Genomic DNA, 18,073 nt, shown 5'->3' with positions numbered 1-18,073 from the left:
GAGACAGTGCAGAGTTCTCTGTCTTCCTCAGCAGTAACTTACTGTACATAGCTCCTGTAGAGAGCCGATGTAAACAGGAGGAGATGTGTCACTACCACCCCAGCTCAACACAACCCCCGAAACCATTCAAGCGTATGGCAACGACAGGAACCTTTTTACACCATGCCCCCTCCCTACATCCCTCACAGCCTCGTTCACCCCCCCCCCACCTCCCCCTCCATCCAAAAACCATGTGTGACATGTCACCCCCCCCCCCCCCCCCCCCCTCCTCCTCCTCCGCCTCCACGGAAAGAAGGGCCCTAACAAAACAAAACTATCTTCTCTCTCGTTAGGAACCTACTTGGCAACCCTCCCTCCCTCTCTCCTTTCTCTTCCCCTCTCTTCCTCACCCCCTTTCTCCTTCCTGTCGTCCCTCCACAATAAGTTGAGTCGAGGGGTCTCTTAAGTGCTTCTGAAGTGGACCGTTTAGACGCTTTTAGACGCCATGTTTTTTTAACGCCCGTGGGCAGGCGGCAGGCGGGCGGGCAGGCAGGCGGGTGGGCGGGCGGCGCTATCTGGGCGGGTGGCGAGAACGGTGCCAGTCTGCGTACCCATGAGGGGGGGGGGGGGGGGGGGTTGGGGGGTGGATGGCACGTGGCGGGGGCCATGGCGGCCTGCGGTGGTGAAAGCCCACAGCAGGGCGAGGGAGTGTGTGTGTGTGTGTGTGTGTGGGGGGGACGGGGGACGGAGGTCTTAATTAGACCATGCCAGGTCTTAATTACTTTAATTGGAATTATTAACGGAGCATGAGAGACATCACCTGCATCTCATGCAGCACTGCACCTGCCACAATGACATCATTGAAGTGACAGTTACCCCCCCACCCCGACTACTGCTACACACACACGCAAACACACACGCAAACACACACACACACACACACACACACACACACACACACACACACACACACACACACACACACACACACACACACACGTACTGGTTCTAATCCACCAGAACCAGGCCTCTGTCTGTCAGGGAATATGATATAGGACTGAAATTAACAACTGCTATCTCCTGCAGTTAGCCATGCTGTTTGTGAACACACATCTTGTCCATCTACATTACACACTCTCTCTCTCTCTCTCATTCTCTCTCTCTCTCATTCTCTCTCTCTCTCTCTCTCTCTCTCTCTCTCTCTCTCTCTCTCTCTCTCTCTCTCTCCCTCCGTAAGCGGTGATCTCTCATCTCACACTGGTGTTTTTCTACCTGCAGTGAACGGATTTCACACGTTCACCGTCAACGTGGAAAAAGGCTTGGATAACAAACAACAGGCATATAATTGAAACAACAAAGCGTTCTCAAAACATCCCACTGTTTAAACCCCTAAAAGCACGGAGATCACTCAGTCATGATGCAATGGCGGAAGCAGCAGACGTCCCTTCCCCACTAATTGTGCAGCAGGAGCTTCACAGACAGACTGGCACCCTGGCACATCTCTCATAGAGTCCTCATTAATGGAGCCCTCCAGTTTGTGTGCCTGCCCATCCCCCCGGCTACGCCTATCTCTGTCCATACACAGACACACACACACTCACACACACACACTCACACACGCGCACACACAGTCACACACACACACACACGCACACATTCACACACACATGCACGCACATGAGCAAACGCACACTCACACACACACACACACTCACACACACACACACATACACACACACACACAGACGAGCAAACGCACACTCACAAATACACACACACACACACACACACACACACACACACACACACACACACACACACACATACACACACACAGACGAGCAAACGCACACTCACAAACACACACACACACACACACACACACACAGCACCCGCCCAGCAAGCTGGCACCGCCCCGGGCACTGTCTCCCGGAGAGCCAATGGTAGCCAGCTGCTCCTGGGTAGAACCACAATGTGTGTGTGTATGTAGCTACCACTGTGCTGGAGCAAAGGCCAGCTAGCCTATCGCTATCGCCCAGGCCCCCAGCACCATGACCCCCCCCCAGCCTGGCATTTCAGCCCCAGGAGAGCCCCAGGCATTTGGGTAAGGTCCGGTGCACTGTCTCCATCCCAGGTCTTTCAATTAGCCACTGTCTGGGCTCCTCGTAGAGAACAGGACCCAACACAGCCCTCGAGATATGGGGACAATGTAGATGGCCTGGGGGTCCCATCAGAGAGGTACTCAGTCAAGCTGTGGTCAGGGCTGTGATTTACATGCCTGGTTTGATCGGTGATTTGGGTTAATTGATTCAGATGGGTTAACTGAGAGGCAATGCACTTACATGACACTGTTACCTGAACAAGCTGTGGTTCACTCTGGCAATGTAATGGACTCGGAATGTGAACTGATATCGATTTCTGGCCTTGACCCCTGGACCCTTTCAAAAATGGAAATCACATTTCAACCCTTTTACGGGACGGGACCCGATTGAAATGTGATCATTTACGATACCCTCTGCCCACTCGGAGCCCCCCTGAAGAAAGCGCTCACACATCACACAGCTCATTGTGTGAGCGTCTTAAAGCGCTAACTAGGCCACTTAGCGACCCATGACGCTGATCTGATCCCCCAGGCGTTCAACTTGGCAGCGCTTCGTCCCCGAGCCCAGAACCAATCCCCCCACCTCCCCTTCCCTCGCCATGGGAACCAGGGCATCCTTAACAACGCAGGAGTGCTTCACCGGCTCCCACAATGCAAGAGGGCTGACATCTGTCTGGCTAAGTGGCGCACTCTACTGCACCTCGTTTGTTCCACCTCTCCCTCTCTCCCCCCTTCATCCCTCTCTCCCCCCTTCCTCCCTCCTTCCTCCCTCTCTCCCTCCTTCCTCCCTCTCTCCCCCCTTCCTCCCTCCTTCCTCCCTCTCTCTCCCTCCTTCCTCCCTCTCTCTCCCTCCCTCTCTCCCTCCTTCCTCCCTCTCTCCCTCCTTCCTCCCTCTGTCTCTCCAGAGAAGAGAGAAAGAATGGAACAGGAGTCACATGGAATGTGGATGGAGGAGGACGGGGACGGGGGACGGGGGACGGGGGACGGGGGACGGGGACGGGGGGTACAGGGTGAAGAGATATGAAGACTCTTTGTGTGACATCTAACTTACACAGTGTGACCCCCCCGCCCCCCCCCCCCAATAAACTCTAATTATAACCGAGAAACATTAAGCAGACATTCAGTTTGCTCGGACAAGGGCGGTTTAGTTAACCGACGACATGAACAATCGATATCAGAGGAGACGGCCGTGTGGACAGAGGGCTGCAGTTCTGGAGAAACAGCAGGGGGATTCAGATGGAGGGGCATTCCTGAGGTACAGGGCCGAAGTTACCATTAACCCTAACAACCAACATCAACTGGATATTATGTTTAGCTCTCAACCTCTCCAAGTAACCGGGATCAAACACAGCCGTCGCCCCAAACACATTCACTTCATTGTAACTAGGCCCCTAATTCTATATCATTAAGACCGGGGCAAATATTTTTCACCAAACCCCCCAAAATATAGTCATCAAGCCGCAGATGCAAATGCAATGCTAATGAAATCGGATTGGGCTCAATAGGCACCCCCCAAAAGCATCATGCTTTAAAACACTGAATACAAATAGCCATAAGAAGCCATTTTGACAGCATGCCAAGTCAATGTAAAGAACCCTCTCTTTATGCTGCCCTGGGAATGTATAGGATGCACGGGATGGGTTCAGTTTACCAGGTCCAGGTGCCAGGAAATAAATGAATAATCGTTTTTTTTTCCGGCCCTGACTGAAAACACTCCAGTCAGTGCATTTGCGGTTTAAGGATGTAGGAATTCCCACCAGTCTGAAAGGAGACTGAGGAGAATGAGAGGGGTGGTTGGTTGCGGGGGGTTGGGGATCTAATACATAATTCAGTGTTCATGCTGAAACAATTACCGGTATGTTGGCTGCTTTTAAGTACTCATGTTCAACGCTGGTATACACACAAGCTCAGTGCTTTCAGATGTAAGTGCACTGTGTACTGTGCCCTGGTGAAACTCAAATAAACAAAGCAGTTTAATAAAATATACTGGAAGAAGTAAACACTTAAATGAGGTGGATGAAAACTAAAAATGCATGTTTTTATAAGGATTTCCTTGCATGCGACTTAAACTTTCGTGTGCCAATAAACTGTATGACGTCACAGAGGGAGGGGGGGACAAGTGGTAGGCCAAGCAGTTTAGAATAGACGGTTTTAATGACGAAGACACTATAATTACGTTTAGAAAATCTAAACAAGTTATTTCACATTACACCATCCAGTGTGGATGACTCATTCTGACCACTAGGTTTTAACAGAAATTCGCATGACCGAAATATTGGGTCACATGTCTACAAGCCTTGGTGGCATTTGCCTCCAAATCGTTTTTTTCTCTGAATTACAAATTCAGACTATCACAAATACAATGGCATAGGCCTACATAATCTGTCCACAATTCCAGACATTGTCATTTACAACGCAAACATAATAGACATGACTTTTGATATCAAATAGTCAACATAAACATAGGTAGCAAAAATAGTCCGGTTTTCTGAAGGGAAAAGGTCAAATTACATTGGATGTGACCCGTGAGGAACCAGTTCGGCTACAGGTGCGAGGGGGCCATGGCCTCAACACTCGCCTCCTCGCGACCTGTCTCGCATTTGCATTCCTCCACTACCATCACACGCTTTTCCCGCACTTCCATTCCGCAGCGCAGAGGCACGACTACCGTGCGCGATTTGGATGGAGCGCAGCGGGAACAGGGTGCACGGCGGTGTCCCCCTGCTCCGCTCAGCCCCGCGAACTCCCCCCCGGACGGGATGAAAAGTGAGCTGCACTGACCGAAGCACAAGTTATTGTGGACGGTCACCGTGTTGCACCCTTCTGCTGTCACCCGCTGTAAAAGTAAGCAAAGATGTATCAACGTATGAGATGAGAACGTGTATGTCAATCATCACCCATTAAATAAAACATTACTCGAACAATCATTCGTTTTATGTGACACTGCGAACGACAATAAGGCTACTGGTTTATTTTAAATCCCTTACCTGCGTAAAAGGCACCGCAGCGCACGTCTGTTTGGCCGTGTCCTTCAAGTTGAGGGGAAGCGCCATGGACATCTTAACGTGTTCGCTCTTGTCCATGGCTTTCTGCCACATCTCAAAACCCTGTCTCCTCTTCACATCCACCCCGGCGTGACCGTCGTGGCGCGGGTGCAACTGCACCGAGGGCACAGAGAGCGCAGCAGGGCCCGGACGTCCCATGGCCAAGAATGAAGGGAAGGGCACTCTCGGCCTGCTGGGTGCGGCGTGGAGGGCAAGTCCTCGGCTAAAGAGACCCGACTGGGCCAGGAGATGAGGGTTAAGTTTGACTACTTTGACTATTCCCCGAACGGGTTCGTCTGGACCGTTGCCTGATGATTCGAAGTCCTTCGCTCCCTTTAGAACGCTCTGGATGGCGTTGTGGGGAAACGTAAAAGCCATGGCAGCAAAAGTTGAGAAAAATACGAAACCGATCAAAAAAGCCATTTTCTCTTCAAAGAAATAAACAGATATGCTACAGTAAAAATCTTTAAGGATAAAATCGTTCAGGATTTCATTAAAAAACAGCTATTAGCCAGTAAATTAATAAATTGTTGTTACAGATGTTGAAGGTTCAAGGTTCCGAATGGAAACCTTGCTGTCAGTGGTATGAAACACTAGTTGACCACCTTTTTATAAGGAACAACAAGCCTTCACCTTCGTTTGAATAATGAAAGGTGTCATAATTCCCATCCTAACGGCAGCTATATCACACCCAGGTACATGGTCTACAAGGCCCAGGGACATTGTCAACATAAAAGGTTTTGGTTTATGACAAGTGTGGGTGTTTGAAACGTGGCGAGAAGCTTTGAAGGGGGAGAGATAGTCTACAGTTTTCAAGAAAACGTGTGGGAACGAAAATGTCTCACCATCTCATTGTTTTGATTTTGATAATACTTTAGTGCTCAATAATGCATTAAGTTTAGGTTTTCTGTACATACAAGTATAGGTTTTCTTTACATTCTACCCCATACACAGTAGAACAAAGTCTGATGTAAGCCATATGATTAAGCATTGTGACTGCCAATGGCCCCTGGTCCTAGCATAGATAGTTTTTTTCTCATGATGTATAGATGATTCACTTACTTTAGACAAATGAACTTGTGGTAAGTCGCTTTGGATAAAAGCGTCTGCTAAATGGCAAAAATGTAAACGTAAAAACTTAATTTAAACTGTTGGAAAACCAAAACACACTGGAGTCTGCTGTGAATGATTGAAGGCGTCTTGCATATGACCTATGAGAGTGTCCAACAAACATATCCAAAGAGCACCAGACACTGGACTGAAACTCAAACTCTCCCCACCCAAGTTGTTCTGATGGCACGGTGGTAAAGTCATTATGGCTTTATGCCCGGTGGACAAACAGCCACTTTATTATCAATTTGCAACGAGGTGCAGCCTGCCTGCCTGCCAGACTGTGATGATGACCCATCATAATACCATTATCCCTGCCTGCTCCCTCACCCGTGACCTGATCAGTCGCTGGCTGTCTGCCCTGTGAGGAGTTCCCATGGGGGACCAAGGTGGTAATCGGCCCCTGGCTATTCCATTTCCACCCCTTCATCTCTTTCCCAGGGGCATTTATACCGGCATTTGTACCGGACCGGACTGTGTGAAGTGGTGACCACACAACAACATGGAGGGTTCTCAGGGATGCGTTTGTGTGAAGAGGCCCTAGGGAGACTGGAGCTGGATGTTACCTTGCCTTGACACTTTTAGTGTCATTTTAGGTTATCATTTTAGATATGTTCCACATGAGGGCGCTGTTGTCAAAGACTTTTCCTGTGTGGCCTACATCTGCGTTTGTAGACTTGCACAGACAACCACACACAGGAACACACACACAGGAACACACACACACACACACACACACACACACACACACACACACACACACACACACACACACACACACACACACACACACACACACACACTTTTGGCACAAGGTTTTCCATAAAGACTGTGATCAACTTGGAAGAAAAAATATATGATGAAATGTCTACCATAAGCATAATAACCCCATTCTTATGACAGAGGCTTCATTTGCAAGTGACATTTATTTTGAGGTTGGCTCTGGACGCCTAAAGGTCGCGACCCCAGGTGCTGGAGTGGTGGTCTAATAGTAGCTGTTGCCCAGTCTGACGAACAGCACCACGGACACGATCATGGAAGCTAACTGCAAACACAACAAACACATGCAAATTAGATGGGGAACCATAGAATGATTCAACAGCCCATAACCCTGAGGGGGAAACCATGTCTATTTGAAAATAGGGTTGCATGGGATCGGTCATATTTGCTGATGGTTCATTCATGTGATGAGGATGTTCGGTGTTGTTGTGCAGCTCTTCTGGTGGTCCTCTGTGGCTCAGCTGGTAGAGCATGGTGTTAACAATGCTACGGTTGTGGGTTTGATTCCCGCTGGGACCATACATACTGAAAAATGTATGCACTCACTGCAATGTAAGTTGCTTTGAATAAAAGCGTCAGCTAAATGGCATATACATATGTTCCTTAGAGAGCCATATTCCAGCGGCATGTTCACTGACTGTCAAAACCTGAGATTTTACTGGACGCCAGGGCAAGATAAGGGATCTGTGTTTTCATTTCATCTCAATCATGTTTCTATTCAAAACAGCTTACAGTAAATGGCGTCCATTGTTCGTTCGGAGACCGACACGGTGGCCATCTTGTCTGGCTATGTGGTCTATGTCTCTTAACCCTTTATGGTCACCAGAGAAGCTGATTATTTTATTAGTTTATTTTATTAGTGTGGTTTATTAGTGACTCACCTCCATGACACAGACGCCGGCGACGGTGGAGCCGATGACCACGCTCTGGTCCTGGATGACGTGGATGACCTTGGTGATGCAGCTCTGGGGAGGAGGAAAGAAAGCGCAGAGGAGCAGAGTGTTATTACACACTACAAAACACACACACACACACACACACACACACACACACACACACACACACACACACACCATTAGAGATTAAAGAGGTGTGTGTGTGTGTGTGTGTTTATGCATGTATGTGTGTTTGTGTGTGTGTGTGTGTGTGTGTGTGTGTGTGTGTGTGTGTGTGTGTGTGTGTGTGTGTGTGTGTGTGTGTGGTGGGGGTGATGAGGGGTGCTGTTCTGTACCTCGGGGTGCAGCAGGCTCTTGGTGGTGTTGAGGCCGTCGCAGGCTGAGGCCCACATGTCAACACAGCAGCTCTTGGGGTACAGCAGCCCTGTGTTGGCGCTGAACACAGAGCTCTTAAAATCCTCTGTGGAGTTCTCAAAGCCACAGCATTTGTACTGCAAACAGGAGAGAGAGAGAGAGAGAGAGAGACAGAGAGAGAGAGGTGAAGACAGGGTTATTCAGGGGTTGTCCATAGCAACATTCACGCAGCAGATATGAGTTACATTGAGTGACATGCTACAGCATAACCTTTACACCCATAACCTTTACACCCATTCACCTTTACACCCATAACCTTTACACCCATAACCTTTACACCCATTCACAACTTCTACTACGGAAATGACAAACAGATAAACGTTAAGAAGCAGACATGTGGGCCCACTGCCATTCAAAACTGTACTAGCTGGAGTAATATACACAGTACAGAACGGCATGCCCAGCCAGGGCATAACTAACCCAGCTAACCCTAACCCAGGTAAATGAAGAGTCCACTAAGTCGGCTCACGTTGATCATGATGCTGTTCCACGCTGCTGATATCGGGTCTGAGGACACTGGTCCCATGTAGGAAGTCACCAAAGACGACTTACTGGCTCTGCGGATCATAACGTCCACCTGAAAGAGACAGCATTAGCATCCATCTGCTGACCTTCCAACTTTGGATTTGTTGCAACTTTCCATTGAGATGGTGTGTGAAGATTCCCTGTTGGGGGGATCGCTTACCGGGTCTTTGTAGACCAGGGCGAACACGGACCCGATAAGCTCTGCTGCGAACATCATCGTCACGACAAAGAAATACTACATAGGAAGAAAACAAACAAATACTGTGAGAAAAGATGAACGTGCTTGAAAATTGGGATATGAACTGATGACATTTCTTCAACACTAATATAATAATACGGATATTAAAACTATGGCATGGCACTGCACATCTCATAGGCCTACACACACAATGTGACCCCAGACTACCACAACACACACAATGTGACCCCAGACTCTCACACACACACAAACTGACCCCAGACTCCCACACAACACACACAAACTGACCCCAGACTCCCACAACACTCACAATGTGACCCCAGACTCCCACAACACACACAATGTGACCCCAGACTCCCACACACACACACACACACACACACACACACAATGTGACCCCTCTCTTACCAACATGATCAGACAGCGGTTCTCCTTCAAGGCCCCGTAGCATCCGACGAAGCCGAGGACAGAGAGCGCCGCTCCCACGCCCATACAGATGTAGCTGACGGTCACCAGCTGGGCAGAGAAGGAGCCCATGACCTGGACGAAGGTGGCCGCCCCGTACCTGATCCACACGCCCATCCCAAAGAGAACAAAGCCACTGATCTGAGGGGACAGAGAGTAGAGAGGGAGACACACATCCATGGCGCTGAGTGTATGCTGTGATACTGCAGATGTAGCTTTGATCATCACAGTCATCACTTCTAATCGTATATTGTTCTACATTTTGATGCCCGACAGGTGTGTTGCAGGTAGAAGCAATGTGGGCGGAGTCAGAGACATGATTCTAGTAAGATACCTCCATGAAACTATTGCATTATCATCAGTTATCATTGATGTGTGGTGAAACTATTGCATTATCATCAGTTATCATTGATGTGTGGTGAAAACGCTGTTGGTGTTGTATTTGTGGTCCTCTGTGGCTCAGTTGGTAGAGCATGGCGCTAACAACACTTAGGTTGTGGGTTTGATTCCTGCTGGGACCATATATACTGAAATGTATGCACTCACTGCAATGTAAGTCGCTTTGGATATCAGCTAAATGGCACATATATTAAATTAAACATTTATATTATTATATATGTTACTTACAAATATGATGCCGCTGAGCAGCAGCATCAGGTACCTTAACAGGCCATACAGGTAATGCAGTCTGGGCATGACTGACAGGATGGCTGGGTCATGAACCGATGGGTTCAATCTATGGAAAACACACATTATTATTAAGGATCTTTTCTTATCATTATCTGATTTTATCTTATATCACGTTTTGTTTTTTTCTTTTTGTCTATTGGCCACTCAAAGCTGAACAAGTTACTATTATTGAAGGATAGGCTGTTTGCGGTATGTATGCAGAAGGAACAAACTTTCTAATGCATATGACAAAGTGATATTGCCTTGGCATATAGTTGGCAGGTAAGCCCGCCTTGGTTTTCCTGACCAGAAGCTAACTAACCAAAGCTATATGTTATTCAATCAATTAACCAACATCATTCGATCATTCATATTGATTTTTTTTTTTATCAATAATTACCTTACAGGTGACAGTCGGAGGCTAACGTTTGCTAATGTACAGTAAGCAGGCTGACGCGCTGACCTGGTCCTGGTGTGACAATCGCACGAGCGCACGTGGCAATACGCGCCCGTTACCTGGGCGACGGAGACCTGGGACAGGAGGTCATAATCAGTGGCGTCACAATGGAATTTTGTTTAAAAAAAAAAAAAAAAAAAATCATAAAATTTCATAGGCGACGTCATTTGTAGCTGGATACAATGTAAAAACAAAGTGCCTCTTCTGCCCTCTGCTGGCTTGTACCCTGTACAGTAGGTCCTCTAGTTGAACCAAGATTATTTTATACCAACATTAGGCTGTCAAGTTTAGTTAAGTTTAGATAAAACCGCATTGAATACTTATCTTTATACTTACTTATCCTTATACTTAGTACTTTATCAAAGCGGGCAAATAATATCTTGTTGATCATTTCCTGCTAAAAAGAATAGGTGAATACGAATTTCTGAAACGAATAAAAAGGCAGAGGACAATTTATGTGTACATTTTATTTGTTTTATGTACAAAAGATATATCTTTTAAAACATTTTTAAGTGATAACAACATTCAGACCACCTCAAATAAAACAGTGACTGCTACAACATGTGTAATCTCCTTTCTCAACACAGAACGTCATGATACAAAACAGTCATTAACTCAAACATCATATAAACGGAATAAACGTTCACAGACACAGTATGTATCTCCTGTTTGTCCTATAATACCTATCATATTTAGTAATGTTTTGATAATCAATAATATACGATCCAGGTGTTTTAAATCTGACAGTGACACGTATTTAATGATCAATTAGGGTGTTGACGGAACAGGCTTGGTGTTGGTGTTGGTTATGGACAGTCCAAGTGCTTGATGTTATTTGTCATCGCCAATGCTTTTGTAGAGGCTCATTGAGACGATCATGGCAGCGATCTGAAAAGGATGGAAGGAACAAGAGTGAACACAATGTACACTGAGATACATACAACACTATGCACCATCTCTTGTGGTCCTCTGTGGCTCAGTTGGTAGAGCATGGCGCTAACAACGCTTAGGTTGGGGACCATATATACTGAAAAATGTATGCACTCACTGCAATGTAAGTCGCTTTGGATAAAAGCGTCAGCTAAATGGCATGTATTATTATATTATATTACTCTTCCAATATTCACATTCTCTCGTACACAAACTAATAGGTTTAGGGTTAGGGTTAGGATTAGGGTTAGGATTAGGGGTTAGGAGTTAGGGTTAGGGTTTATTGAAACAGGACACTGGTACATCGATTCCAAGCAATGGAAGTGCCCGTACAATCATTTGTCTCATATTGCAAATGTAACAGTTTAAGGTTACATTTACATTTACATTTATGGCATTTAGCAGATGCCTTTATCCAAAGCGACTTACAACAAATACATTTGTTTAAGTAAGTGAATCATCTATCCAACAGTCATCATAAGATGGTCACTGTGACAAGTCCACTCTACCTCTAGAGCAGCGATGCCCAACGCTACGCCTCCAAGGATGAGAGCGTTGTCCTCTATCAGCTTGATAAACGTGGTGTAGCAGCCATCAACTCTCTGAAAGAGACCAGAAGAAGAAGACTGTTTATTTGGCCATGCGATACAGCACTAAAAGCTAACACAGCACATGTAATCACTCCCTTTATCCCCCCAATCTCTTAATAAGTCTGTACCGAAAACTGTGCATTGCGGGGAGTGCACAGGCCTGTTGTGTTGCAGCACGTGGGCGGGTATACTGACGTCAAGTTGACAAAATAGGAGTCCTCGAAATCTGTTTGATTGTTGTACCCACAGCACTTGAACTAGGAGGGAAACACAGAGGGACACATTGTTACTACATCATAACACGTCCCGCCATGGTCTTCCCTGCAGCCTGTAATCTCCATTAAAACATCAACATGTTTGTTTGGTGTGAATGCCGATGGGAGGTGGTAGGCAGTGACACACTCCACCGCTGGTAGACTCAGCTGTGTATTGTTATCATTGTGTCCATGTAGTATACCTCATTCATGGTGCCGTTCCATAGTGAGGTCATGCTCTCACTCTTCCCATAGTCTTTCCTAATGCTGTCGGCCATCTTGACGCCCAGGTCTGTGAGGATTTCCTCAACCTATGATTCAACGGAAATCAGAAGACATCATTAAATAAAGAATGCCATAATGGCATCGGCAGACAATTGTCAAAACCGTCAGTCGTGCCAAAGAAAGTCTCCTTTAAAATGTCTTGTAATTGTGTTAATGTTAATTTGTTGGCTACCAATGGTTGGAAGACCAGAATAACCACTGCCCCGGCTACTTCTGCGATGAAGATGAGCAGCACAATGATGAAGAACTGGAAAGGAGAACGGAAACCATTAAGGAAAAATCTGAAAGGTCCAAATCAGGTGGGGTCAAAATTGGGTACGACATTAGGTTTAAAAAAAAAAAAAAAAAAAAAAAAAGGTCTGCAGAGCTCCAAAAGTTGCTCAACCTGGAAGTGACCCTGAGGTCAAGTGTCAAATCTGAAAGGTCACTCACCGTCAGCAACATGCACCTGCTCTCCCTGATCGCCCCACAGCAACCCAGGAAGCCCATGACCACGAGGACAGTCCCTATGCCAATGAGCAGGTAGCCTACGTTAGCTAGCTGGGCTAGCTCAGATGGGGCGTCATCAATACTGTCCAGCACCCCCAGGAGAGAGCTGCTGTCCACCTTCACCCACACCCCCACGCCCAGGATGGCCACACCCGCCACCTGAAGCACACATCCGGGAAGGTGGGAGTAAGAAAGAGTAGAGAGTGGACTGTTAGTTTTATCCACTAGGGGGCGACATTGTAATAGAATTATAAGACCTAGAAAGTGTTCCCAGATGAAACACAGAACATGCAAATGTTGTTGACACCATAAAACTATACGAGTCTGGTCTGCGGGACCATCAATTGCAAGCAACCATGACTTGCTCGATAAGCAAATGCTTGTTGTCTGGTGAGAATGACAAAGCAGGTTTTTCCATCGACTTACTATCGAAACATATGACGTATTACTGCTGGGTACTAAACAGATAATCCAATTGCTCCCACATGAAACGGCCGATACACTTAGAGCCAATATACTTATCTGATAGATATGATACAGGAACCTTGATACTTTGAGCGACAAAAATCGTTCTGGACGTTTTTCTTATCTAACAGTAGCGCCGAGCTACGCACTCCTAAAACACACCTCAGTGACCTTCAGACACAGAAGGGGTCATTAACACTAACAGGCGAGTTCAACGTGGAGTTCAACTTGGATGTTGCGCGGACGACTAGGCCAGAGTGCTGGAGCAGGAGCAGCTGTAACACCGCTCCATTGCAGTCAGAGGCTGTGTTCCAATATCCACACATTTCTTACATTTACATTTTTGACATTTAGCAGACGCTTTTATCCAAAGCGACTTATCAATACGTCAGCCATCATAATAAAAAAAATAAAAGAAATCTATGCTAGGACCAGGTGCCATTGGCAGTCACAATGCTAGACGAAGGAAGGATTCTTTTTTTAACTTTTTTTTTTTTCTTATTAACAGTAGATTAATACCACCAGAGAATGAAGCAATGTATCGGCCATAGTTACAAAGTGGTATACTGGTATAGACGTTGAAAGAGAGTCTTAGCCCTTAGTTTTATATTAGCCATTTAGCTGATGCTTTTATCCAAAGCAACTTACATTGCAATGACTGCATACATTCATCAGTATATATGGTCCCAGCGGGAATCAAACCCACAACCTTAGTGTTGTTAACACCATGCTCTACCAACTGAGCCACAGAGGACCGAAGGCCACGGAGGACTTACAAAGATGCAGCCGTTAAAGATGAACATCATCGTCTTGAGAAGGCCGGAGCAACACATCTTGGCTGGCTTGTGGATTCTCACTGCTGAAGGGAAAACAAACAAGAGCTCAAAGGTCAGCTTGGAGGTGTACTTGGACATGCATTTGGCCTGGTTCGTACGGTTTGAGGACAGTGTGTGGGGTCAAGGATATGTTACTCTGAGGTGGGTAATCAGTTGTGTGTTAACACTACAGGAGAAAAAAAAGTAATTTGAAATCACACATACTACACACATGTCTTACACGCGTCCTCTGAAGTTACACATTAACTCAGAGTGACTGATAAGGGGGGGAGCAACATTCTAAACTTAGCTTTTATTGACTAAATGGAGCAATCGCCTCGGTTTCTGTTCAAATGAACTGTCCAAAAAGAGGGAGACCACTGAAACTAGTCTGTCATTGCTGTAGGACCTATTTGGATGCTATAGTGTGAGTACACAAGGTTTGCCAGTCAAATTTCAGGAAGATAACCAACAATAGTGTTTCCACATGGCTGATTAGGTTCCTCATTTCGGCTGGGACTACACGCTAAACCTATAGAGAAGTAGCCACACTGTATTCACACCATCCAAATAGTCCATCTCTTTGAACTCTGAGCTACTGAATATGGAAATATCCTATGTACAATGTAAGGATACTATTCATTGTGAGAACATAATCTTTTTTCTGCCAAAAAAAAGTCAGAAAAACAGGACAGGGGAACTGACATCAAATGTCTCTTGCTGTCCATGAAGATGACTTTTAAATAATTAATTTACGGGTCGAGTGATTGGTTCCTATGGAGTGTACAAAGAGGACCATACCGCAAACCAACGATACGTGACATTGTTGACACATACATGGAGTGATTTACAGTACATGGTCTTATGGTCTGGTCTTACAATGAGCAGGTAGCTCATTATGGTCTGGTCTTACATTTACATTTACATTTATGGCATTTAGCAGACGCCTTTATCCAAAGCGACTTACAACAAATACATTTGTTTAAGTAAGTGAATCATCTATCCATTAGTCATCATAACAAAAAGTAATCAATGCTCGGACCAGGGGGCCATTAGGGGCAGTCACAATGCTGGAAGAAGGAAACAATCTGCCAAGGCCTCTTATCTGAATCCTCCTGGCAGCCTCTTCACTTCAGTAGCACGGAAGAACCATCTTAAGTGGCACACACCCAGCAATAACAAAGAACCATTATAACGTTTATGACCCTTTATGACCCTTTATGACCCTTCCTACAGGACTGTAGCTCCGGCTTGGTGGAGAACTAAGACAAGCGTCTGTGAGCCAAGCCTAGTTTTTTTATGGCATAAAGCAGCCATGTTTTTCCTTATTGCTGTTTACGCGTCATGGTCTTTAGGGCATTTTGATGACTGTCACCAGGTACCCAAATAGCCGTAAACGTTCCCATCACACGGAAATAAATGACACACAGAAAGAGACAGTGTTACCATACATTTACATTTACATCATTTACATGACATTTACATTTATGGCATTTAGCAGACGCCTTTATCCAAAGTGACTTACAGCAAATACATTTGTCTAAGTAAGTCAATCATCTATCCATCAGTCATCATAAGAAAAAGTAATCTATGCTCGGACCAGGGGCCGTAGGCAGTCACACTGCTAGAAGAAAGGAAGATTTTTTGTATTATTTAAAAAAAAAAAAAAAAATTACAGGAGAGAAACTTGCACAGGGGGGTAGTGGGGATTAAGAGGTCTTTAGGAGGGACAGTTAAGATGTAGCCTGAAGAGACGGGTCTTCAATCTACGGCTGAAGATATCTAGTGACTCTGCAGTGTGATGTTTCCAACACCATCAAAATAGGAGCAAAAAACCATCAGCCGATTGTAACAATGGATGGGAGAGATCCTAATGACATGGTTTCACCTCAATAGAAAAGAGTAGCCTTCTAAGGGGAACCTGCCTTCTAAGGGGAACCTGCCTCTCAGCCACAGAGGCATTTCAAGTAACAGGGAAGTAATTTCCCTATGGGGGCTTAGCCTTCTGTCACCTGTTATGGACAGTGACTTATTATTAACTCCTCATTCCTCACGGTAGAACATGCATCTGCATGACCATTACACACTAAGTAAACATGATGAAATTAACGTCTACCCCTCTGTACAGTTCCTCTACTGTTAATAAAAAAGTAAATAAATAATGATAATAATCCAATTATAATAATCCCCAACATCATAATAACAATTATGATGGCTGATGTGTAGATGATTCACTTACTTAGACTTTAGACAAATGTACTGTGTTGTAAGTCGTTTTGGATAACAGCGTCTGCTAAATGTCAAAAATGCAAATGTAAATGTGAAAGGATTCAGTTGATGAAAGCCAAAGCCGTCTGCCTCTTTCTACATGATGGTTATGTAAACAGGCAATTCTGTTTTCTGTAACAAAGTGTGTATCTATCGATCATGTTTTGTGTTGTTTCAATTACAGTTTATTATGTATTACCTTAAATTAAAGTCTCATAGTTTGGTACTGTATTTAGCAAAACGCAAGAATCTCTTACCTGTGCTGAGGTGATGCTTGTTGCAGTCTGAGAGGAGTGTCTGCTTTAACGAGCTTCCCACAGCCCTTTATCCTTCAATGTCACTGGTCACACACACACACACACACACAGGGGGTGTGTGTGTGTGTGTGGGGGGAGGGGGGGTGACCAACACGTCAATGGCCGGTTTCACTGGTAGGCCCTACTTCCTGGTGGGCAAAGTCCTACCAGGGGGAACGTTTATCACCGAGTTGCTGTGAGGTTAAAATATTTTATTTTCTCAAAGAGTAAAAACACACACACACACACACACACACACACACACACACACACACACACACACACACACACAACACTGAACATAAAAACGGTTGAGCTTCTTTTAAAGATGTTGTTCTAGAATAACCATTGGACACGTAATCTAATTCAAAATCTACAGTGTTGTACCCCTCTCTTTCATCGTCCAATTACCGTAACTGAAAAGGAAACAGACAAATTCTGGATCATTGACGTCATGAGAAAGAGTAATCCCTTGACATTGGGTTGAATAGTCCACTGAGTTACTGTTCAAAAGCGATAAAGCCATCCCTGAATTCTATTTTTACCTTTTTATGAATGGAAAATGTTATTGAGATGTCTGAGACATAGAGGTCACATGCTATGACCACTGAGCAAAAACACTGTCCTGTACAGGAAAAAATACACATTCTGTCTAACATGACTGTTACACAGAACAATCAGCATATTTTCCCCCTTAAAATTTCACCTTTCAGATTTTCAAATCAATACAAGTTAAGCAATCAATGTACTTGCAAGGCCTGATCAGGACTACCATAGGCCCTGGGGCTAATCCCTTTTTCTAGACCCCTCCCCTCCCCTCAACCCCAAACCCTGTCCAAAAACCCCCCAAAATGTCTACATGATGACGACACAACGCATCAATACATTCACTACAAAAGACAACCTCCATTACATGGCACTCAGACACACATGAAGAGTTATACCACTAACATGCACCATCATCACAAGTTCAGAGCATAATTCCAGGTAAAGTGTTGTTATCTTTTTCAAGGGCATTGATAGTGCAAAGCGAGACACACAA

General features: G+C 45.4%; 4 protein-coding genes across 4 annotated transcripts in view; 1 reads left to right on the top strand and 3 right to left on the bottom strand.

Annotated features, from left to right (window-relative positions):
• Window positions 1-18,073, top strand: part of klf1 (Kruppel like factor 1 (erythroid)) — a 165,735-nt gene that overhangs the window by 43,505 nt on the left and 104,157 nt on the right. The window lies entirely within an intron of this gene.
• On the bottom strand, window positions 4,623-5,502 carry dand5 (DAN domain family, member 5; the record flags this gene model as incomplete). Its single annotated transcript, XM_083693635.1, has 2 exons — window positions 4,623-4,916; window positions 5,068-5,502. 2 exons carry the CDS (start codon window positions 5,500-5,502, stop codon window positions 4,623-4,625), a joined length of 729 nt encoding a protein of 242 aa, XP_083549761.1.
• LOC310821547 (tetraspanin-1-like) lies at window positions 7,220-10,730 on the bottom strand (the record flags this gene model as incomplete). The annotated part of the gene is made up of 8 exons (XM_083693633.1): window positions 7,220-7,279; window positions 7,896-7,979; window positions 8,246-8,401; window positions 8,794-8,901; window positions 9,010-9,084; window positions 9,457-9,654; window positions 10,141-10,249; window positions 10,699-10,730. 8 exons carry the CDS (start codon window positions 10,728-10,730, stop codon window positions 7,220-7,222), a joined length of 822 nt encoding a protein of 273 aa, XP_083549759.1.
• Window positions 11,092-17,042, bottom strand: LOC310822097 (tetraspanin-1-like). The gene is made up of 8 exons (XM_083694392.1): window positions 16,993-17,042; window positions 14,429-14,511; window positions 13,131-13,346; window positions 12,871-12,945; window positions 12,617-12,724; window positions 12,288-12,416; window positions 12,079-12,171; window positions 11,092-11,527 (listed from the first exon to the last, which is right to left on the bottom strand). Exons 2-8 carry the CDS (start codon window positions 14,483-14,485, stop codon window positions 11,471-11,473), a joined length of 735 nt encoding a protein of 244 aa, XP_083550518.1. The 5' UTR covers window positions 14,486-14,511; window positions 16,993-17,042; the 3' UTR covers window positions 11,092-11,470.

The sequence above is a fragment of the Argentina silus genome, assembly GCF_951799395.1.
Source record: "Argentina silus genome assembly, chromosome: 22".
Classification (NCBI taxonomy): Eukaryota; Metazoa; Chordata; class Actinopteri; order Argentiniformes; family Argentinidae; genus Argentina; species Argentina silus.
Note: the sequence above shows the minus strand (reverse complement) of the source record. Positions and strands in the feature narration are given on the sequence as shown.